Source organism: Hemitrygon akajei, chromosome 11 (genome assembly GCF_048418815.1).
Source record: "Hemitrygon akajei chromosome 11, sHemAka1.3, whole genome shotgun sequence".
Taxonomy (NCBI): domain Eukaryota; kingdom Metazoa; phylum Chordata; class Chondrichthyes; order Myliobatiformes; family Dasyatidae; genus Hemitrygon; species Hemitrygon akajei.
Window position 1 is genome coordinate 7,980,331 of NC_133134.1, and position 24,092 is coordinate 8,004,422.

Below are 24,092 nucleotides of genomic sequence, written 5' to 3' on the forward strand. Positions count from 1 at the left end.
TCTATCGCAGGTTCACTGCGTCCTCGCTGCTGTCAGGATGATTTATTACAGGAATAGTGAGTAGCGTTTTGTTTACCATTGTGGCAATGAGATCATCCAACATGAACTGTAAGACCTCACCACACTTCTCACCCTTTCGTTCCCTTCCAGACAGCAGCTCAAACACCCCGAATTCCGGGAAGGTTCTGGCCAAAGGACTAGCTGCCAGAACCCAATCAGATCAAATTTCTGAGACCCAAGTCTTTATATATGTTTATTTCGAGATACAGTACAGAATAGGCCCTTCCATCCTATTGAACTGTGACACTCAGCAACCCAGCTAACACTCACAGGACAATTTACAATGACCAATTAACCTACCTATGCACATCTTTGGACTGTGGGCGGAATACCAGAGCACTCGGAGGAAACCCGCATTCTCGTGGGAAAAATATATAAGCTTTCTTACAGACGGCGCCAAAATTGAACTCCAAACTTTAATGCCCTGAGCTGTAATAGTGTCATGCTAATTACTACATTATTGTGGCGCCCATTAATATGTTAATTTCTGTCAATCCTTTGTAAAAAAAAAACTGTTTCTGAACTGCTTCAGTGCCTACTGTTGTTTTGTTTACCCTCTGGATTAACAACACCGGCCATTCAGCCCATCTAGTGCATTCCTCAAGAATACTTCATCAGCCAATGCTGTGCTTGGACATAGTGCAAACACCATCTATAAAATGGCCGATGACCCAACTGTTACCCGTAGGATGCAAGATGGTGATGAGGAGGCACACAGGAGCGAGATAGATCAGCTGGTTAAGTGGTGTTGCAACTATAAACTTGCACTAAACCTTGAAGGTCAATCCCGAGCCCAGCATATTGATGCAATCATGAAGGTGGTGTGACTCCTCATTAGGAGTTTGAGGAGATTTGATATGTCACCAAAGATACTCTCAGCTTTCTAGAGATGTGCTGTGGAGAGCATTCTAGCTGGCTGCGTCACTGTCTGGTACGGGGGTAGGGAGTGGGGCTACTGCACAGAATTGAAATAAGCTGCAGAGTTGTAAAGTTAGTCTTCTCCATCATGGGCACCAGCCTCCGCGGGATCCAGGATCCATGGAGTGATGCCTCGGAAAGGTGGTATCCGACATTAAGAACACCCACCGCCCAGGACGTGCCCTGTTCCCATTGCTACCATCGGGAAGGAGGTACAGAAGCCTGACGGCACACACTCAGTGATTCAGGAACAGCTTCTTCCCCTCTGCCATCTGATTTCTGAATGGACATTGAACGCTACCTCACTACTTTTTAATTTCTATTTTTACACTACTTATTTAATCTAACTATGTATACATACTATAATTCATGTCTTGCTTTCTATTATCATGTATTGCATTGTACTGCTGCCGCAGAGACAACAAATTTAATGACGTATGCCAGAGATATTAAACCCGATTCTGATTCCAATTCTGAGGACCAGACATAAAAGTAATGATGTAACGCTGGGGCTTTATAAGGCATTGCTCAGACTGCATATGGGGTATTGTGAACAGTTTGGAGCCTCTTATCGAAGAAAGGATGTGCTGGCATTGGAAAAGTTCCCGAGGAGGTCCACAAGGATGATCTCAGGATCAAGAAGTTAACTTTTGAGGAGCGTTTGTTGTCTCTGGGCCTTTAGATGGTGTTCAGAAGGATGTGGGGGATCTTTCCCCCAACGTGATCTCTCTCTAATAAAAACAGTACCAATATCGAACTCCACACAGACGGAGGCGGACGTCAGGTCTCCAGGGCGGTGAAGCCTCGGCTCCACTCCCTTTGCCGCGGTGCCGCCTGGGAGCCGTCTGGCTTTCATCCCGTGTTCCCAGAAGCGCTGTGCAAATGAGCACTGTTGTCGTAGCAGGGGGAGCGGCCGGTCCCGGGCGCAGCGGAGCAGCTCTCCCAGGTGCGGTAGTCCTGCGGCGGGCTGCCGCTGAACCTCAGGAGGGAGTGGGCCTCCCTGGTGCCGTGGCTCTGCGACTCCCTGCCCAGGGTCAGACCTGTTCCGCAGCAGGGGGAAGCGATCTTCCCCGGCCGAGCTCGCTTCTCGTGCACCAGCTTCCCTTTGCTTGGACAGAAGTCAAAATCCGCTACCTGTAAAACGGAGGTCAAGCAGGAGTCAGAAAATCACAGTCAGATATTTACAATACCGTGCAAAGGTCTTAGGCATGTACCTATAGTTAGGGCGCCCGAGACTTTTGCACAGGACTGTATTTGACAACGTGGAGCGGAGAGCGAGTTTGTACATCTGCCAGGAGCAAAGTACGTTGGGAATGGTGAGGGTGGAGCGCCACGGGAGGGGTGTGGGACAGGTGGCAGAGACGGAGTTCTAGGGCAGGTGTAGGTGGTGGACACACCCAGCCCTGAGACACCACCCAAGGTAATTTGATTCCAAACAATTAGTGTATTGATCATTACAGAATGTCCCTCTGTTTCTTCCCTCTCCCTTCCCCTTTTCCCAACCATGATTCCCCTTCCCACTCTCAGTCCACAACAGAGACCCGTATCAGAATCAGGTTTATCATCACTCACATCTGTCATGTTTCTTTTTGTGGCAGCAGTACAGTGCGATACATAAAATTACTCCAGTACTGTGCAAAAGTCTTGGGCACCCTGGCTAGGTATGTGTGCCTGGGGCTACATACAAGTCATGCATATAGAACATAGAACACTAGGGCACAGTACAGGCCCTTCGGCCCTTTGATTCTGTGCTGATACACAACACCCATTATCCTGCTGCAATCAGAATGCTCGGATACGAGGCAGACGTCTCCCCCCAAAGTCACTGAAAAGCCATCGGAGCATCGGGAAGATAGGAAAGGTGCTACCTGAATGCACACCTGCTCCCTTTCTTCCTCTGTCTGCATTTAACAAGTACAGTGGCATCCAGTTTGTCAAATGCCCTCCCTCTTGGTTTTCAATCTAATTCAAGAAAGGCACCAATTCATTGAGGCCCTCGGTTGGTCGGGCTCGACCATGGATATTGCGTCCTAGCTGTCTACGTTTTACACAGGCCTGGGCAGTACGATATGGAGAGCGAACTGTTGCCCCTGTAGCAGGTTCCGGCTCTCCAGGCAGCTGAAGAGCCCAAAGGGACGGCAGAGACCGATAGTTTGGCAGGAGTTGCCAGTCAGCATTGATCTCAATGTGGGTCTGCCTTAGGGAGTCCAGTTCCTCAGGATTTACTCTCGAAGCCTTCCCCGTGACAGGGTAGAGTCACAAGGCAGCGGAGGTTTGAGATCAGAGTTTTCCTTCTCCTGAGCTGCTGGCCACAGCTGATGAGCCCCACCTGCCCGAAGAAATTAGTTTTGAGATGCCAGTAACCCACCTTTGCCCCTTTTGTCAGGAGAAAGGGTTCCGCCGGGCTTAGTAGCTAAGCCACACGTGAAGGCCAGGAGCTGGACCTGGTTGTCAGAGGCTATTTGAGATCCACACCATTGGGAGCATTTAATAGGTAGTGGGAGCTCGTCTCCATTTCCACCCCCGGCTATAACAGCCTTAAGGAACGACCACTTGATAATGTTGGAAATATCTTTACTATGAACATCCCAGACAACTAGACTCCAAACCCTGATTATATCACACTTGTATAAACAACACTATGTAGAAACAATCCGATCGTAAACATTGATAGTAAACTCAAATGCCATCTATAAATTTGCTGACAATACAATCATTGGTGGTAGAATCTCAGGTGGTGACGAGAGGGCGTACGGGAGTGAGATATGCCAACTAGTGGAATGGTGCCGCAGCAACAACCTGGCACTCAACGTCATTAAGACGAAAGAGCTGGTTGTAGACTTCAGGAAGGGTAAGACGAAGAAACACATACCAATCCTCACAGAGGGATCAGAAGTGGAGAGAGTGAGCAGCTTCAATTTCCTGGGTGTCAAGTTCTCTAAGGATCTAACCTGGTCCCAACGTATCAATGTAATCATAAAGAAGACAAGACAGCGGCTATACTTTATTAGGAGTTTGAAGAGATTTGACATGTCAACAAATACACTCAAAAACTTCTATAATTGTATCATGGAGAGCATTCTGACAGGCTGCATCACTGTCTGGTGGGGGGGGGGGAGGGCGGGGGCTACTGCACAGGACCGAAAGAAGCTGCAGAAGGTTGTAAATTTAGTCGGCTCCATCTTGGGCACCAGCCTACAAAATACCCAGGACATCTTCGGGGAACAATGTCTCAGAAAGGCAGTGTCCTTTATTAAGGACCTCCAGCACCCAGGGCATGCCCTTTTCTCACTGTTACCATCAGGTAGGAGGTACAGAAGCCTGAAGGCACACACTCAGTGATTCAGGAACAGCTTCTTTCCCTCTGCCATCCGATTCTTAAATGGACATTGAACCCTTGGACACTACCTCACCTTTTCTTAATATATAGTATTTCTGTTTTTGCAGGTTTTTAAAATCTATTCAATATATGTAATTGATTTACTTGTTTTATTTATTATGATTTTATTTTATTGATTATTTTTTTTCTCTGCTAGATTATGTATTGCATTGAACTGCTGCTGCTAAGTTAACGAATTTCACATCACGTGCCGGTGATAATAAACCTGATTGGGATTGAGCGTCCATGCTCCGGTACAGAAACTCTGTACTAATGAGCAATAAATTGTAGCTAACTTCTTTCTCATAATATTACCTACACGTTTTACAGCGACATGACAGGGTAGATGCAGGGACATAAAGCATAGAACACTACAGCTAATTTGTTAATCAAAATTACGTAAAGCAGCAGCCCAAAGTGGGCCTGTCAAACAGAACATAGAACATAAATCAGTACAGCACAGTACAGGCCCTTCAGCCCACGATGATGTGCAATCTTTTAACCCACTCTAAGATCAATCTAACACCTCCCTCCCACATAACCCAACATATTTCTTTCATCCATGTGTCTATCTAAGCATCTCTAAAAATGTCCCTAATGTATCCGTCTTTGCCACCACCCTTGGTGGGGGTTTGGTAGGAGTTTTCCACACCTACCACTCTCTGTATTAAAAAAAACTTACCTCTGGCATCCCCTCTATACTTGCTTTCAATCACTTTAAAATCACGTGCCCCCCCTCCCCCCCGTACATATCACATCCTGGTTATGCAACCTCTGACGCCAGGCAGATAACCTCTGAAGAGTACTGATAATGGCTGGGGTCGCCCGTCTTGTAAAGACACTGCCCAGGAGAAGGCAATGGCAAACTACCTCTGCAGAATTTGCCAAGAACAGTCATGGTCATAGCCCATGATCACCCACGTCATACGACACAGCACATAATGACAATGATGGTATTAGCCACGTTCACTCTGGGCAAATGTCTAAGGTTATCCACTCGATTTATGCCTCTTATCATCTTGGACATCTCTGTTAAGTCACCTCTCATCGTCCTTCCCTCCAAAGAGCAAAAAAAGCCCTAGCTCTCTCAACCTGACAAGCTCTCTAAACCAGGCAGCATGCTGGTAAGTCTCCTCTGCACCCTCTTTAAAGCTTCCACATCCTTCCTATAATGAGGCGACCAGAACTGAACACAGTACTCCAAGTGTGGCCTGACCAGGGTTTTATCGAGCGGCAACATAACGTAGTGGCTCCTGAAGCCCAACGTACCAAGGTCCAAGGATTCCAGAGAGCTGCAGCACAGGACGATTTGGCGGTGAAGATTGCAATGGGATACAGTGGGTGCCGCATGTAATGGAGAGCTTGCATTACTCAGAATCATCCATAGGGTGTTGAACAGGACAGCACAGAAACCAGCCCTTCAGTCCTCAATGTTGTGCTCATGACTCCCTATTCTGCACATTCATGTGTCTATCTGAGAATAACTCTGTCGTATCTGCCCCCACCATCACCCCAGGCAGCACATTCCTGGCAACCACTACTGTCTGGGTAAGAAAACTTGCCCCTCACATTTGCCCCTTCGAATTTTCTCCCTTTCACATTAAATGCACGCCCTCTGGTTCTGGACATTTCAACCCTGGGAAACAGATGCTGTCTACTCTAACTCTGCCTCTCTCAACCTTACAAACATTCATTAGATCTCTCCCCAGCCTCTGCTGCTCTAGGGAAAACAATCCAAGTTTGTCCAACCATTTTTAATCCACGCAGCATCCTGGTAAACCCTTCCCAAAGCCTTCTTGTAATAGGGCTACCAAAACGGTATGAAATACTCCAGATGCAGCCGAACCAGAATTTTATAAAGCTGAAACATAACTTCCTGACCTTCGAATTCAGCGCCTCGACTAATAAAGGCAAGCATGCACGAGGAAATCTGCAGATTCAAGCAATGCACACAAAATGCTGGTGGAACGCAGCAGGCCAGGCAGCATCTATAGGGAGAAGCACTGTCGACGTTTCGGGCCGAGACCCTTCATCAGGACTCATGCAGACGCCTTCTTTACCTCCTGATCAACACGTGCAGCCACACAGGTTGATAAGGTGGTAGGTAAATGCCACAGTGGCCATCTATTGTGTGTACTGCACCGCCATCCTGTGGCAGCCCTGGGTAATTACAATAGCTGAACATACCCCTGAAGATTATTGTTATTTGTCACATGTACATTGAAACATTGAAACATCCTGTGAAATGCATCATTTGCATCAACAACCAACAGTCTGGGGACTAGCAAGACGGCTCGTGTCGCCATACTTCCAGCGCCAACATAGCATGCCCACAATTTACTAACCCTAACTCATACGTCTTCAATCTCTTTATCTTTAACTGGTCCCAGCTAAGCTTGTCCAATTTGCTCACATTTGTCACATGTCAGTCCGAACTTTTCCTATCCATGTACCTGTCCAAGTGCCTTTTAAATGTTGTTAATGTACAGGCCTCAGCACTTCCTCGGGCAGCTCACCAGTCTCTGGGTGGAAAAGTTAGTCTTCCCTCACCACCTTACACCCCATGCCTTCTAGCTCCAGACTTGCCAGACCTGGGTAAATCATTCTTTCCTTTTGTTATCTTTCAAGTTACTCGGCATGACCAAACATCGGGCCTGAACTTACCTCAACAAAGTTCTTCCGGGGCCTGTGGTTCCTCACCATGGTGGACAGAACGACAAGCAGAAGCACGGTGAATAGGGTCACACTGAGAACAATGAACCACACCTGGTGAATACCTGTTGGGAGTAAGAGAGGGGGGAGTTAGCGGAGTGAGCACAGAAACAGGCCCTTCAGCCCACCAAATGAGTACTGACCAACGAGCTAATCCCGTTCTATTCCCTATGCATTCCGTCAGCTCCTGCGCAACCCACCGGTTTGTATGTCTTGGGGATGCGGAAGGAAACTGTTGAGCCTTGAAACTTCAAAACATTAAACAAATTCAAAGGAAGACACGGGAGTCCAGGAATTTGTGCCTGTTGGATCTCTGTCTAATTTCTGATCCTTAGGAGTCTGGAATGATGAGCAGTCTTAATTCTAAGAGTTCAGTTTATTTTAGAGTGCAAACAAACGCACAAAGTGCAATGCAGGCAGACAAAGAACGTACGAGGGCCATGGCGAGATAGACTGGGAGATCAAGAGTTAATCTTTAGGGTGGTATGGTAGTGTAGCAGTGAATGTCATGAGCACCAGCAATCACCATTTAGCATTTGATTCCTGATTATGTCTGTAAGGAGTTTGTACGTCCTCCCTGTAACTGTGTGAGGTTTCCCCCAGGTGCTCCAGTTTCCTCCCACCATCCAAAGACATAGGGTTAGGGTCAGTGGGTTGTGAGAATGCTACGTTGGCACCAGAAGCATGGTGACACTTGCGGGCTGCCCCCAGCACATCCTCAGACTGTGCTGGTCGTTGATGTAAATAACGCATTTCACTGTATGGTTCAATGTAAACGTGACTAATAACATTAGATAGATAGATAGATAGATAGATAGATAGATACTTTATTCATCCCCATGACTGTGTGGCTAGGCATAGCTCAAATGCCATCTATAAATTTACTGACAATACAACCATTGTTGGTAGAATCTCAGATGGAGACGAGAGGGCGTACAGGAGTGAGATATACCAGCTAGTTGAGTGGTGTCGCAGCAACAACCTTGCACTCAATGTCAGTAGGTTGAAAGAGCTGATTGTGGACATCAGAAAGGGGAAGACAATGCAACATGAACCATCCTCATCGAGGGGTCAGAAGTGGAGAGAGTGAGCGGTTTCAAGCTCTTGGGTGTCAAGATCTCTGAGGATCCAACCTGGTCCCAACATATTGATGCAGCTATAAAGATGGCAAGACAGCAACTATACTTCATTAGGAGTTTGAAGAGATTCGGTTTGTCACATAAAACACTTTAAAACTTCTATAGATGTACCGTGGAGAGCATTCTGACAGGCTGCATCACTGTCTGGTATGGAGGGAGGGCGATGGCGGAGGCTTCTGCACAGAAAGAAACTACAGAGAGTTGTAAAATTAGTCAGCCTCCGTAGTATTCAAGACATCTTCAAGGAGCGGTGCCTCAGAAAAGCGACTTCCATTATTAAGGATCCCCATCACCCAGGACATTCCCTCTTCTCATTACTGTCAGTCGGAAGGATGTACCGAAGCCTGAAGGCACACACTCAGCGATTCAGGAACAGCTTCTTCCCCTCTGCCATCCAATTCCTAAATGGACATTGAACTTATGAACACTACCTCACTTTTAAACAATATATATTACTTCTGCTTTTGGAATATTTTTAATCTATTTTATATATAGACTTGATTTTTTTCTATATTATCATTGAACTGCCGCTGCTAAGTTAACAGATTTCATGGCACGTGCTGGTGATAATAAACCTGACTCTGATTCTGTGCTCCTCTGTTACATGTTCGATTTATTTTTTATATGTATTTCTGATTTGATGTATAATATTTTTATGTATTGCACCGTACTGCTGATATAAAATAACAAATTTCACAACATACTGTGACGATAAAACGGATTCCCTTACACAATTAAGGAATTTCATTGCACCGCGTGGTGTGTGGGACGATAAGCTAATCCGAAACTGAGTCACTTTCAGTTTCTTGATTTGGTCAGCCCTTAAAAATCCCCGTGTAGTTTGAACAGTTCCTTGTGCGATGAGCTGGTGCTGCCGATGGAGTCCTGATGAAGGGTCTCGGCCTGAAACGTCAATTATAAACTATCCTTACGTGAACGTTGCCTTAACTCAAGTCTTATTGCAACCTCCACATCCTCCAGCGACAAGGAAAAGATCATTTCTTCAGGCCGCAATGGTATTTCATCAAGAAGTGTAAATGCTCGCCTCTTGTACTTGGGTTGCAGTTCACACCAAAGTCAAATTCAAAGTAGTGTTTCTATCAAAGTACCCTACGGACAACTACACGATCCAATAGGGTCGCCGTGAGCGGATGGTGTCTAGTGGCACTCAACAGTAACACATATGTCACCTTAAACTACCATGAGATTCACGGAGGAAAGGCTGGGGGAACTCAGCAGCCAGGCAGCACCTATGCAGAACCTTTCCTATGCCATGGATACGGTACCTGAGGACTTGTGGACCCCAGGTTGGGAACTCCTGATGTAGAGGCACAAAGAGTGAATGCTTTGGCCTGAGACCCTTCATCAGAACGGGGAAGGAATTTCCACTTCTAGACACCTGGACTCTTTATTCCTCTCCCTAGACGCTGCCTGACCTGCTGGGTTCCTCCAGCATTTTGTGTGTGTTGCTCTGGGTTTCCAGCATCTGCAGGATCTCCTGTGCTTCGGATCAGTTCCTACGACAGCCCCTAGAAAAGCAGAAGTGGAAGTGGTTGAGTCCGAAGTCAGTCTCCTCCCGAGGCCGTGGAGAGTGACTGCATGTGGGTGGGACGGCAGGGCACAGTCACACGCGAGGCTGCTGATTCTGTCAGGTGCCTCTGGTCAGCTGGTGTAGTCACACGCCACAGAAACAGGCCCTTTAGCCCACCACAGGATTTAGAGGAGATCCAGCATCTCGAGCGAATTTCTATGGAGAGCTTTCTAACTGTCTGGTATGGAGAAACCACTGCACAGGATTGGAAAAAAGCTGCAGAAAGATGCAAACTTGGCCAGCTCCGTCATCGCCTCCCAAGCATCAGGGACATCTTGAAAAGGCAACGTCCTAACCTGCTGAGTTCCTCCAGCACTTTGTGACTCTGACAAAGAATCAAAGTGTAAAAGAAGACAAATTTGCAAGCAGACAAACAAAGAAACCAGCCAAAGACTGAACGAATGAGTAATACTGATAATAATAATATTGCTCGCAGCTGTATCAGCTTTTACCCACTCCTAGTTGTCTCCCTTGCCAGCAGAACAGACTCACCACTTTGCCACGAGGTTACCCTGTAGCAGGTCTGGAAGGTGCTCACGTTGTTCTCAGCCCGCACGCTTAAGGAGTACGGTCCCGGAGAGGCCAGGCTGTGGCTCAGGTTGTAGTTGCGCGAGTGCTCCAGATGTACCGGCCGACACTTGTGGCCGACGACGGGGGTACAGTCCTGGGAGAGCAGCCAGCAGATCTGCAGTGGTGGGCTGCAAGGCGATTGCAAACGAGAACCGGTTACCTCACTGAAGCTCACACCCACTCCCTCTTTCACATCAGCTCTCTAACAAACAACTAGTGAAGTTAAATACAGCATTAAAGACTCCTTCCTGCTAATTGATAAAACCACAGTGGTTAATAATTGGAGGAAAGGGGGAAGTTGGGCAAGTATTTCACACAGAGAGTGGTGGATACAGAGAACACTCTGCCGGGGGTGGTGGATACATTAGTATATAGAACATAGAACCACACATCACAGTATGGTGATGTTGGCCCACGATGTTATAATGACTTTTTAACCTACTCTAAGACCAACTTAACCCTTCCCAGCCACATAGCCCTCCATTTTTCTATTCTCTATGTGCCTACCTAAGAGGTTCTTAAATACCCCTAATGGATCTGCCTCTCCCACCACCTCTGGCAGGGCGTTCCATGCACCCATTTCTCTCTGTGTAAAAAATCTACCTCTGACGTCCTTCCTCCAATCACCTTAAAATTACGCCCCCTCATATTAGCCATTTTTGTCCTGGGACAAAGTCTCTAGCTGTCCACTCAATCTGTGCCTCTTATCATCTTAAAAGGGGCAATTAAAAGACTCTTAGGAAGGCACAAGGATGAATGAAAACGGAGGGCCAGGTGTAAGATTGGGCTTGGAGTAGGTTAAGGGGTTGGCAGAACATAGTGGGCCGAAGGGCCTGTACTGTGCCCTGATATTCTGCATTCTACATTTGTTATTGTCACATGTAGCGAAGTACACTGGAAAACTTTGTTTTGTATGTTGTCCATACTGGTGCATTGAGGCAGTACAAGGGAAAACAATAACAGAATGCAGGATAAAGCGTCACAGCTACAGGGAGAGTGCGGTGCAGACAGACAATAGGGTGGAAGGTCATAACGAGTCCACCTTATTGTACTGGGGATCTGTTCATTAGTCTCATGACAGTGGGCTAGAATTTGTCCTTCAGCCTGGTGGCAGGGCTCAACGGGGTGGGGGGGGGGTCTTTGATTATACTGGCTGATTTACCGAGACAGTGAGAATGAGATGAGGCCACAATGGAGCAATTTACACAGTTCTATTCTCTTCATTTCGATGGAGAAGTTTGCATAGAGGGAATTCAATAGCTGCTGCCAGGAAGGTGTGGTCTGCCCAGTGAGGATAGAGGGTCGCACAGGTGACCCCCTGGTTATGGTGTGGGGGCGGGGAGGGGCTGGTTTTGTTCCAAAATAAACTAAACCAGGAACAGAGGACACAGCCTCAGAACAGTCCATTTAGACTGGAGAAGAGGAAGGATTCCTTTAGCCAGAGAGTGGTGAATCTGTGGAATTCATTGCCACAGGCAGCTGTGGAGGCCAAACCTTCATGTATATTTAAGCAGATTCTTCAAGACATGAAGGAATATGGAGAGAAGGCAGGAGACTGGGGCTGAGATGGAAACGGGTCGGCCATGATGAAATAGCAGAGTAGACGAGATGGGCCAAATAGCCTAATTCTGCACCTATATGGTCTTATGGTCTAAATGACTAACTGAATTGGTGATTTTTCGATCTCCTGAGGACTTGGCAAACTAGACCCTCGAGAGTGTCACTGCGTCCGGGGTGGCTATTGCCGGGGGGGGGGGGGGGTGGACACTGTGTCGAGGCCTGGTGGTGGGATAGGAGCCCGTGCTTGGCTCTATTGCTCTGCGCCGATTAAAGCATCAAGCAAGATTGGAATCGTTGAGGCTGACGGTGGGAAACAAGCAGCCGCCTGCCGGTGTTTGACCCGTCTCCATCTCGTCTCGCTATGTCTGCCTTGGGTCCCTCCCGACCAGGCTGGAGAGCAGTTGGTCCTCTGCGGCCATCAGGGGCCTGGACTGACCTGGCTTTATTTGCCTCAGCACGGAACTGGCTCCGCAGTGGGAGACTCACTCGCAGGGACTCCGCAGCTTGTGCTCCTTCTGTTCTGGTTCAACCATTTGTGTGAATTTTCCTCTATTGCACATTGGCTACGTGGTGGCTTTTGCTGTCTGTGATCATTTGTGAAATCTACTTCATTCCTTTGTTCTGCGACTGCCTGCAGGCGGATGAATCTCAAGGATGTATATGGTATACATACTTTGATAATAAAGTCCGAACTTTAAGATGTTCAAGATAACTGGCAGTGGAGGCCAATTCTCTGGATGCTTTCAAGAAAGAGTTAGATAGAGCTCTTAAAGATAGCGGAGTCATGGGATATGGGGAGAGGGCAGGAACGGGGTACTGATTGGAGATGATCAGCCATGATCACAGGGAATGGCGGTGCTGGCTCAAGGGGCCGAATGGCCTACTCCTGCACCTATTGTCTATAAGATGAGGTCCCCACAGTGAGTTTCTGTAACATGAAACCTCATCATTGCACATGAATCAAGAAACATGGGTTAAAAATACGTAATTCTGTGAATCAAGAAACTACAGAGAGTTGTGGACAGCTCAGCGCATCAGAGAAATCAGCCAGCCCTCCGTGGGCTGCCTACACCTCTTGCTGCCTCAATAGAGCAGTCAGAGTAATCACCCAGCCACGCCAGACACTCTGCCTTCTCTCCTCGCCCAACAGGCAGGAGGTACTAAAGTCTGAAAGCTCACACCACCAGGCTCAGGCACTGTTGTAAGACAAGTTAAGTGGTTCCCGAATACGATAAGTTGGACGTGATCTCATAACCGTCCGGGCCCTGCAACCTATTGTTCACCTGTACTCTACTTTATTCTGCATTCAGAATCAGATTTAATATCACCGACGAATGTCATGAAATTTCTTGTTTAATGCCATCAGTACAGCGCAATAGATAAAATATACTATAAGGCACCATAAGAAATATATAGAAAAATTAAATTAAATAAGTAGTGCAAAAAAAGTGGATGGTGGGGTGGAGGTACGTTTCGACTAAAGGAGGTTTAAGGCGTCCCTTCCCTCGGCTTGACTGCAAGCCCTGTACTCACTACGGTTTATAAGAATGGGGGGGGGGGGGGGGGAGCTCATTGAAACCTACCGAATATTAAAAGTCTTAAATAGAGTGGATGTGGAGAGGATGTTTCCATTACTGAGGGAGTTTAGAGGCAGAGCACACAGCCTCAGAATAGAAGGCCATCCCTTAGAATAGTGATGAAGAATTTCTTTAGTCAGAGGACGGTGAGTCTGTGGAATTCATTGCCACAGATGGCTGTGGAAGACAAGTAATTGGGTATATTTAAAGCAGAGGGCGATAGGTCCTTGAGATTAGACCATAAGGTATAGGAGCTGAATTAGGCCATTTTGGCCCATCAAATCTGTTCTGTGAATTTGTAAGTTTGATGAGTAAATTTGTAAATTTGATTAGTAATGGCATCTAAAATTATGGGGAGAAGGCAGGAGAATGGGGCTGAGGGGTATAATTATTGAGCCATAATGGAACAGTGGAACAGACTCGATGGGCTGAATGGCATAATTCTGCTCCTATGATGCATGTGGTGTGGGGGAACGAGCGGGAGAATGAAGCTGGCAGGGTTGCCTAACTGGGAGCTGTCAGGGTACAATGGGGCCATTTGTCATAGCCATCAAACCTAGTCTCCAACTAGTCTAATTTCAGCGTGGATTGGACTTATTCTGGCATCTGTAGCCCCAAATACTGACCTGCCATTAATATGCAGCTGGAAATCGTGGATGTCACTTGTACGCTTGTCATCTGTGCTCTTGATCTCAATTGCCTTGATTGGATCTGGAATGAGGCAGATAAATGAAGATTGAGTAATGTGATGTGTTACTGTAATACTACAGTCCAAAGGTTTAAAGTACATTTATTATCACGGTAAAATATAAATATAGGCATCCGTTAGTCTCGTGAGACCATGGATTTGTGCCCTGGTTGGTTTCCAGGGCGCAGGCCTGGGCAGGGTTGTATGGGAGACCGGCAGTTGCCCAAGCTGCAGGCCTTCCCCTCTCCACACCACCGATGTTGTCCAAGGGAAGGGCATTAGGACCCAAGCAGCTTGGCACCGGTGTCATCGCAGAGCAATGTGTTGTTAAGTGCCTTGCTCAAGGACACAAACACACTGCCTCAGCTGAGGCTCGAACCAGTGACCTTCAGATCACCAGACTGATGCCTTATCCACTAGGCCATGTGCCAACACATTTATCACAGTATGTATACAGTATACAACTCTGAGATTCATCCTCCCAATGGCAGCCATGAAACAAAGAAACACTATAAAATATTCAACATCCAATGCGCAAAAAAAAGAACAAATCACAAACAGCAAAAAGTGAGCAAATAACACACAGAATAATAAACTTCCAACTGCAGAGAAAGGACCTAGTGCTTTCCTAGCATATCTGACAAATAAACGCTTCTCAGGCTTCCGCTGGGTACTGTTAACAAATTTAACCAACGTTTCTATGACAAAAATCTGCCATATTCATCAAGGATGATGCCTGAGCATGTCTAGTCTGCTGGTATTTATACCCCTGTCATCCATCCCTCCTGATTGGTTAGTCCTCATCCGATCAGGTTTCCGCTGTCCAGCCTTGATTACAATCACATTCCAATTCTTACTTAGAGTGAGACCTTTGTCTTTGTTAAAATACTTTTTCTCTAATTTTATTTCAATGGCTTCCTTCAGCAGGCGGCTTCAAAAGCCATTGGCGTGGCACAGTAGTTTGGTGCCATCGAAGTCATTGGCCGATTGACTTCAACGATACAAAACTACTGTGCACACCATTGGCTTTTGGGACTGCCTGGTGAAGGGAGCCATTGAAATAAAATGTCAGTTAAAATTGATATCTATACTCAGCTGGAAGCCCAAGAAGAGTTTATTTGTTTCATCCGCAGAGTCCCCGAAATGGTCCAGGAGTGACAACCACCAAGTTAGTTCAGTTTAGTGCTCTGCCGATGCCTGCAGTCCACAGCCACAGACACTGCTTCACGCGATCCAAGTCGCTTTACATGGGACTTTTCATTTCCACAATCAAATTGAACTTCACAGAATTGAAGATTAACATGTCACAAGTAGATAGGATCATAACGAGGATTTTGGCAGTTCGGCCTCATGATGCAGTCACCGCTACGCTTCACAGTAGGGTTGGTGTGTGCAGTGTTTGGCTTACACAAACATAGTGTTTAGTCTGATGGTCAAAAAGCTCAGTTTTGGTTTCATCAGACCATAGAACCTTCTTCCATCTGACTTCAGAGTCTCCCACATGCCTTCTGGCAAACCCTAGCTGAGATTTCATGTGTTTTTTTTCCAAACATTGACTTTCTCTTTGCCACTTTCCCATAAAGCTGTGACTGATGAAGCACCTGGGCAACAGTTGTTGTATGTGCAGTCTCTCCCATCTCAGCCACTGAAGCTTGTAACTCCTCCAGAGCTGCATAGGTCTCTTGGTGGCCTCCATCACTAGTCCCCTTCTAGCATGGTCACTCAGTTTTTGAGGATGACTTGCTCTAGGCAGTTTTACAGCTGTGTCATATTCTTTCCATTTCCTGATGATTGACTTAACTGTTCTCCAAGGGATATTCAGTGACTTGGAAATTTTCTTGTATCGATCTCTTGGCTCATGCTTTTCAAAAACCTTTTTGCGGAATTGCTTGGAACGTTCTTTTATCTTCATGGTGCTATTTTTGCCAGGACTCTGACTCATCAGCAGTTGGACCTTCCAGATACAGGCGTATTTTTACTACAATCAATTGAAACACCTTGACTGTATACAGATCTCAATTTAACTAACTATGTGACTTCTAAAGCCAATTGGCTATACCAGTGATGATTTGGTGTGTCATATTAAAGGGGGAGGGGCTGAATACTTATGAAATCAATTATTTTGTGTTTTATATCTGTAATTAATTTAGATCACTTTGTAGAGATCTATTTTCACTTTGACACAAAGGTGTCTTTTTCTGTTAATTAGTGTCAAAAAAGACAAATTAAATCCACTGTGATTCAATGTTGTAAAACAATAAAACATGAAAACTCCCAAAGGGTGGTGAATATTTTTATAGGCACTGTAATAAAATTAAATTGTTAAATTAAATAAATAGTGCAAAAATGTAAGTTTAAAAAAGTAGTGAGGTAGTGTTCATGGGTTCGATGTCCTTTCAGAAATTCGATGGCAGAGGGGAAGGAGCTGTTCCTGAATCATTGAGTGTGTGCCTTCAGGTTTCTGTACCTCCTTTCTCATGGTAAAAGTGAGAAAAGGACATGTCCTGGGTAATGAGGGTCCTTAATAATGGTGCCGCCTTTCTGAGGCATCACTTTTGAAGATGTTCTGGATACTATGGAGGCTGGTGCTCACGATGGAGCTGACTAAGTTTACAACGCTCTGGAGCTTATTTCGATCCTGTGCAGTAGCCACCAGCCCCATACCAGATGGTGATGCAGCCACTTCGCATGCTCTCCGGGCAGCCCCCAAGTATCACCGCGCATTCCAGCGCCAATATAGCATGTCCCAATATTTGGCAGAACACGTGACCAGCATATGACAAGCAACAACAACAAAGCAAACCCCCAGCCCTCCCCCACGCAAACCTGTGGGGGAGAACAGGGGTTCAACCTGCTTTGGTTTTGCTTCACACCATCAACGTAGCTCAATAGAGGTGCTCGGGAGACCCAACGTTACCTAGGAGGCTCAGTGTGGCACCGAAGATGCCAGTCTTCCTCCGGGAGTGGCTGAGGGACGCAAGGACGTCAACATGAGCCTGGTAAACGCCTGCCTTTGGGTAGACGTGGAATACACTTGAATCATTTGTGACAGCTCGCTCCCTGTGTGAAGTTAAAGAATAAAATCACATGTCACAGAGCACCACAGCCAGAAACAGGCCCTTCTGCCCATCTAGTCCAAGTTGAATTTTTACTTTGCCGAGTCTCATTGACCCAGACCTGGACCATGTCCCTCCAAACCCGTCCCATCCTTGCACATATCCAAAATTCTCTTAAATGTTGCAATCAAACCCACATCCACCACTTCCACTGACAGCTCATTCCACACTCACACCACCTTCGGAGTGAAGAAGGTTTCCCTTTCACCTTTCACCCTTAACCCATGACCTCTAGTTCTAAAATCACCCTACCTCAGTGGAAAAAGCCTGTTTGCATTTACCCTCTCTATACCTCACATAATTCTGTATCATCATCATTATGTACCATGTCAAATAACATAGACGATCGTGGTCTCATAACTGTGAATATTCTTGGCAAATTTCTCTACAGAAGTGGTTTGCCATTGCCTTTTTCTGGGCAGTGAGTTTACAAGACAGGTGACCCCAGCCATTATCAATTATCTTCAGAGATTGTCTGCCTGGTGTCAGTGGTCGCATAACCAGGATTTGTGATCTGTACTGGCTGCTCATACGACCATCCACCTACTGCTTCACATGACCCTGATCGGGGGCTAAGCTGGTACTATACCTTACCAATGGGTGACCTGCAGGCTAGCGGAGGGAAAGAGTGCCTTACGCCTCCTGTGGTATCTCCACCTCTGCACCCCCCCACCCAATACTTAAAATGATGCTCCCTTGTATTGGCCATTTCCATTGGTATCATTATGGAAACTACAGAGATGGTGACTATTCCACCCATGCTAGTGTTGTTGAAAATAATCACCTTTCCCATTCTCGATCCTGGAGGATCCAGTATACAGAGGCACTTTCTGAAAGGATGAAGCTTTGCACTCAACACTCCAGGATGCTGCCTGGAGTAGAGAGCATATCTTATGAGGTAAGATTGGGTGAGCTCGGGCTTTTCCCTTTGGGGCGGAAGAGGATAGGAGGAGACTTGATAGAGGTGTACAAGGTGATAAGTGTCATTGATCAAGTGAACAGCCAGAGACTTATCGCCAGGGCAAAAATGGCGAATACAAATGGCATAATTTTAAAGTGATTGGAGGAAAATATAGAGGAGTGTCAGGGGTAAATTTTTACACAGCAAGTGGTGGCTGTGTGGAACATACTGCCAGTGGTGGTAGAGGCAGATACATTTGGGGTATTTAAGAGACTCTTGGATGGGCACGTGAATGAAGGAAAAATGGAGGACTATGCAGGAGGGAAGTGTTAGATTGATTTGGAGTAGGTTACGAGGTTGGCACAATATTGAGAACCTTAGTGCCTAGACTGTGCTCTACTGTTCTCTGTTTCTCCAGAATCAACACACAGTGCAGGGACATGGACTCACCCATCTCCAAAGTGCCAGCTGTAGCGGAATGATGCGGTGTTGAAGTATCCGCTGGGGTCGTAGAGGATGAATGAGATTTTTGTTGGTGTGTTTGTGGCCAGTTCATACACATTGGTCAAAGAAGTGACACTTCTGTTCGTTTGTGTCAATGAAACTGTTCCCATTACGGAGTCTGCATCAGGAAAGGAAATTAGATATGATATTCATCAGTAGCACAAACCAATGCCAAAGAGTTCTTAAAAATTTTTGACCATTAACCGAGAATAAATGAATCTTTAGACAACATCCATTACTGATGCTGCTTAACCATATGATAAAACATGTTTATAATTCTAACAACAAAATCTGCTGGAAATACTCAGCAGGTCACAAAAGGGTGCACTTGAATTCGAGGGGGACCAATATTCTTGTGGGCAGGTTTACTAGAGCTGTTGAGAGTGGTTTAAACTAATATGGCGGGGAGATGGGAACCAGTATGATAGAGCTGAGGATGAACCAGCAGGTTTACAAGCAGATGATGGGTGTAACATGAATGTAAGGAAGGACAAGCCAATGATTGGGTACAAATGCAGACAGAGCAAGGAGTTAAATTGCACCACAGAGGCAAAATTCAAAAGGGCAAAGAATGCAGAACTGAAGGTGCTGTAGTTAAACGTACATAGTATTTGGGATAAGGTGGATGAACACATGGCGCAATTAGGCAATAGTTGGTATGACGTTGTGGGCATCACTGAGTTGTGGCTGGGATTGTAACATCAAAAGATATACTTTGTACTGAAAGGAGAGGCAGGAAGGAATAGGCGGTGATGTGACTCTGTTGGTAAGAGGTGGAATTACATTTCTAGAAAGAGGTGAGATGGGGTCCGAGAATGTTGAATCTTTGTAGGTGGAGTTAAGAAACTGCAAGGGTAAAAATGAACATTGTGGGAATCATATATAGGCCTCCAAATAGTAGCCAAGATGTGGGGTTGAGATTGCAAAGGGAGCTGGAAAGGGCATGTAATAAGGGTAATGTTCCATTTGCAATGGGGGACTTCAATATGCAAGAGGATTGGGTAAATCAGGTTGGTGTCAGAATACCAGCGAGGGAATTTGTTGAATGCCTACGAGATGGCTCTTTAGAGCAGTTTGTCCTTAAGCCTACTTGGGGAAAGGCTATCTTAGACTGGATGTTGTGTAATAACCCAGATCTTATTAGTCAGCTTAATTGAAAGGAACCCTTAGAAAAATGTGGTCATATTATCAGAATCAGAATCAGAATCAGACTTTAATCACCAAGTACCTATGCACATACAATGAATTTACTTCCGGCAGATGTTGTCTCTCTGCTCATAACAATAATAATGATAAATATAAATGAAAATATAGATTATACATACAGGTAGTGCAATCCAAGTAATAGTTAGCCGACAGTTAACTGTTCAGCAAAGTGACCGCAGTAGGGAAAAAACTTCTCCAGTGCCTATTAGTCTTAGTCTGGAGGGATCTGAAGCGCCTACCAGATGGAAGCAGATCAAACAGTCCGTGCGCAGGATGGGAGGAGTCCTTTATGATGTTCCCCACCCTCTTCTTCAACCTGGAAGAGTACAGGTCCACAATAGAGGGCAGGGAGGCTCCAATGATGCGCTCGGCAGTCCTCACTGTGCGCTGTAGTCTGGTTCTATCCTGCTTGGTGGCGGCTCCAAACCACACAGTGATGGAGGTGCACAGGACAGACTCAATGACTGCAGTGTAGAATTGCAGCAGCAATTCCTGAGGCAGACCGTATTTCCTCAAGAGCCGCAGGAAATACATCCGCTGCTGGGCCTTCTTCAGGATGGAGCTGATGTTCTGCTCCCACTTCAGATCCTGAGAGATGGTGGTTCCCAGGAACCTGAAGTTATGACTGAATTTATACTACAATTTGTGAGGGAGGAGCATGTCACATGTACCAGTATCATGATGGAATAAAGGGAATGACGGAGGCACGAGGAGGAGCTTGCCCAGCTAGATTGGCAGGGGATACTGGCAAGGATGACGGTAGAGTAGAGATGGCTGAAGTTTCTGGGAATATTTCACAAGGCACTGGATAGATATTTCCCACAGAAGAAGGAATTCTCAAATGACAGGGGTAGGCATCCGTGGTTGACAAGGGAAGTTAAAGACTGCATTAAAGCCAAAGAAAGGGGATATAAGGTAGCAAAAATGAGTGAGAAGCTGGATGATTGGGAAGTTTTTAAAATCCAACCAATGGCAACTAAAAACTCTATAAGAAGGAAAAAGATGAAAAAATGAAGGCAAACTAGCCAATAATACGAAGCAGGAACACAAAAGTTTTTTTTCAGTTATAAAGAGTAAGAGGAAGGTGATAGTTGATATTGGACCACAGGAAAATAACATTGGTGAGGTAGTAATGGGGGACAAAGAAATGGCAGATGAACTTAATGGGTACTTTGCATCTGTCTTCACTGTGGAAGACACTAGCAGTGTGCCAGCGGGCTGGGAGTGTCAGGGAGCAGGAGTGAGTGCCATTGACATTACAAAGGAAAAGTGCTAGGCAAACTCAAAGGTCTTAAGGTGGATAAGTCACCTGGACCAGATGGACTACATCCCAGAGTCCTGAGAGAGGTTGCTGAAGAGATAACGGATGCATTGGTCATGGTCTTTCAAGAATCACTTGATTCTGGCATGGTCCCGGAGGACTGGAAAATTACAAAGGTCACTCCACTCTTTAAGAGGGGAAGAAGACAAAAGAAAGGAAATTAAAGGCCAGTTAGCCTAACTTCAGTGGTTGGGAAAGTGTTGGAGTCTATTATTAAGGATAAAGTTTCAAGGTACTTGGAGACTAATGTTAAAATAAGTCAAAATCAGCATGGATTCTGTAAAGGGAAATCTTGCCTGACAAATCTGTTGGAGTTCTTTGAGGAAGTAACCAGCAGGGTGTTCAAAGGAGAGGCAGTGGATGTCATTTGCTTGGATTTCAAAAGGTGCCACACATGAAGCTGCTTAACAAGGTAAAATCCTGTGGCGTTACAGGACAGATACTGGCATGGTGAGAGGAATGTTGAGTCTTCATAAGACAATTGTCAGGCAGCGCTTGGAGTATCGTCAACAGTTTTGGGCCCCATGTCTCAGAAAGGATGTGTCGTCATTGGAGAGAGTACAGAGGAGGTTCACGAGGATAATTATGGGAATGAAGGGGTTAACATATGAGGAGCATTTGGCAACTTTGGGCGTGTACTCACTGGAATTTAGAAGAATGTGCGGGGGGGGGGGGGGATCTCATTGAAACCTACCGTATGTTGAAAGGACGAGATAGGGTGGATGTGGAGAGGATGTTTCCTATGGTGGGGGTATCCAGAACTAGAGGGCACAGCCTCAAAATTGAGGGGTGACCTTCCAGAGCAGAGGTAAAGAGGGAGGGTGGTTAGGGAGGGTGGGAGTAGTGAATCTGTGGAATGCTCTGTCACAGACTGCAGTATAGGCCAAGTCCCGGTGTATATTTAAAGCAGAAGTTGATAGTTTCCTGATCGGTCAGGGCATCAAAGGACATGGCAAGAAGAGAGGTGTATGGGGTTGAGTGGGATCTGGGATCGTCCACGATGGAATGGTGGACCAGACTCAATGGGCTGAATGGCCTAATTCTGCTCCTATGTCTTATGGTCTTATTTGGCCTAGCCTAATCATAGGACAATGTAGAATGACTATTTAACCGACGTCTTTGGACTGTGCGAGGAAACCCAAGATGTTACGGGGAGATCTTACAAACTCCTTACAGGATTTAAAGTCTGAGGTCGGACGCCCCAGCTTTAATTGCGTTGCGTTACGCTAACCACTACGCCACATGCACATCGAAACAGACAGCGAACCAGTTTAATGAACCACCAACACACCCGATTGTGTGCTGGGGGCAGCCCCCAGCGTCGCCGCACATTCCGGCGACAAAGAAGTTTGCCCACGATGCTCAGCAGAAAAAAAATTCACACACACAACACACAAGTTAACAAAAGAACAGCGGAACAATGGAGTAACGCACACAAAATGCTGGAGGAACTCAGCAGGTCAGGCAAGAGGAATAAACAGTCGACGTTTCGGGTCGAGACCCTTCATCAGGACAAAGGTCTCGGCCCGAAACATCGACTATTTATTTATTCATTTCCATAGACGCTGCCTGACCTGCTGAGTTCTTCCAGCATTTTGTGTGCGTTGCTCTGGATTTCCAGCACCTACAGAGTTGGCAGTATTTACTATTCGGTTTAGGGTAAAAGTTGTTAGGCTCGGTGCTGTAGGCAGCGGGGGCGTTTGGACTGTCTGGGACACACTTCGGGGGCGGGTCAGTCGGTCTGCAGGTCTTCCCCTCCTCACCTGTCACACGCAGGACTGTGACCCCGCGGGCAAGCGGCGGACATCTCCAGCACTCGGGTCGGCTCACCCAGGCGCGGAGTCTGTAGAAGCCCGGAGCCCGGCTGCGCACGACCAGGGTGCTGTTCAGCTCTCCCTCCGAGCGGCGCACGACGGACAGCGGCCTCGGCACGTCCCAGTGGAAGCGGGGGACGAGTTGCGCCCCAGCCCTGTGTGTCAGCCGGGCCTCCACCAAGCCCTCGGCACCGGTGGTGATGGGACTGTCGTTGCTCAGAACCAAGTTATAGAGCGAAGAACCTCCTGCAAAAACGGCACGGGGAAAATGTGGGTCAAATAACGAATATAATGACTACAAAGCGCTCGGCGCGAACTAAACCGCAGCTATTAAATCAAATTGCAAACGGGAAGAGATGGCACTGCTCGGGTTTCCGCTGAAGCAAGGGAACATTTCCTGAGTGTTGAGCACAAAGTGCTGGAAGAATTCACGGACGCGACTGGCCGAAGCGCCTGCTACTGTGCCGTTTATCTCTACGATTGGTTAAGGAATACCCCGTACAATTCCCCTGTGGAGCTGGGGGGGTGGGGGGGGGGGAACAGGTCGACCTTTCGGGTCGAGACCCTTCATCACACCTTGCGTCTCATCTAATCACCTGCCAGCTTTCCCTCTTATTCTGGCTTCCGCCCCCTCCCTTTCTAGTCCTGATGAAAGTGTCTCGGTCCGAAACGGCGCATGTTTATTTCCCTCTATCGACACCGAGTCCCTCCAGTGCTCAAGTTTTCCTACATCTCGGGTTAGGGAACATTTCCCCTCGGCTGCGGCTGAGGTCGCCTCCTCCGTCCCAAGGACAAGCCGAGCGGTTAATAAATCACACGGCGAGTCGGTATCTGTCGGTGCGGGTCCACCTTCGCTCCTCACCTGCCGGTAGAGCGGCGTTCAAGAGGAACGCGAGCGAGACGACGTTCATGGTTCCCGACCTGAAAGCTTCCAGCTCCGGACTGAGCTTTCCCAGTTCCAGCCCAACATCAACCAGCCTCTGTACTTCCTATGCGTCAAGATCCATCTGCCAACCCTCGCCACCCTGTGCCGAAC

General features: G+C 46.7%; 1 protein-coding gene across 1 annotated transcript; it reads right to left on the minus strand.

The window, feature by feature from the left end:
* Positions 1–264: 264 nt before the first annotated feature.
* tmem130 (transmembrane protein 130) lies at positions 265–24,080 on the minus strand. Its single transcript, XM_073060183.1, has 8 exons — positions 23,919–24,080; positions 23,006–23,302; positions 18,662–18,833; positions 17,112–17,254; positions 14,133–14,217; positions 10,292–10,497; positions 7,022–7,134; positions 265–2,112 (listed from the first exon to the last, which is right to left on the minus strand). Exons 1-8 carry the CDS (start codon positions 23,965–23,967, stop codon positions 1,831–1,833), a joined length of 1,347 nt encoding a protein of 448 aa, XP_072916284.1. The 5' UTR covers positions 23,968–24,080; the 3' UTR covers positions 265–1,830.
* Positions 24,081–24,092: the final 12 nt, after the last annotated feature.

What these genes read in the sequence shown, in the direction of transcription:
- tmem130 (XM_073060183.1), bottom strand. Translation starts at nt 23,967, where the DNA reads ATGAACGTCGTCTCGCTCGCGTTCCTCTTGAACGCCGCTCTACCGGCA. An exon ending in GAACGCCGCTCTACCGGCAG is followed by an intron (nt 23,303 to 23,918) that starts GTGAGGAGCGAA and finishes CCGTTTTTGCAG; the next exon opens with GAGGTTCTTCGCTCTATAAC. An exon ending in CCCGGAAGAACTTTGTTGAG is followed by an intron (nt 2,113 to 7,021) that starts GTAAGTTCAGGC and finishes TCCGTTTTACAG; the next exon opens with GTAGCGGATTTTGACTTCTG.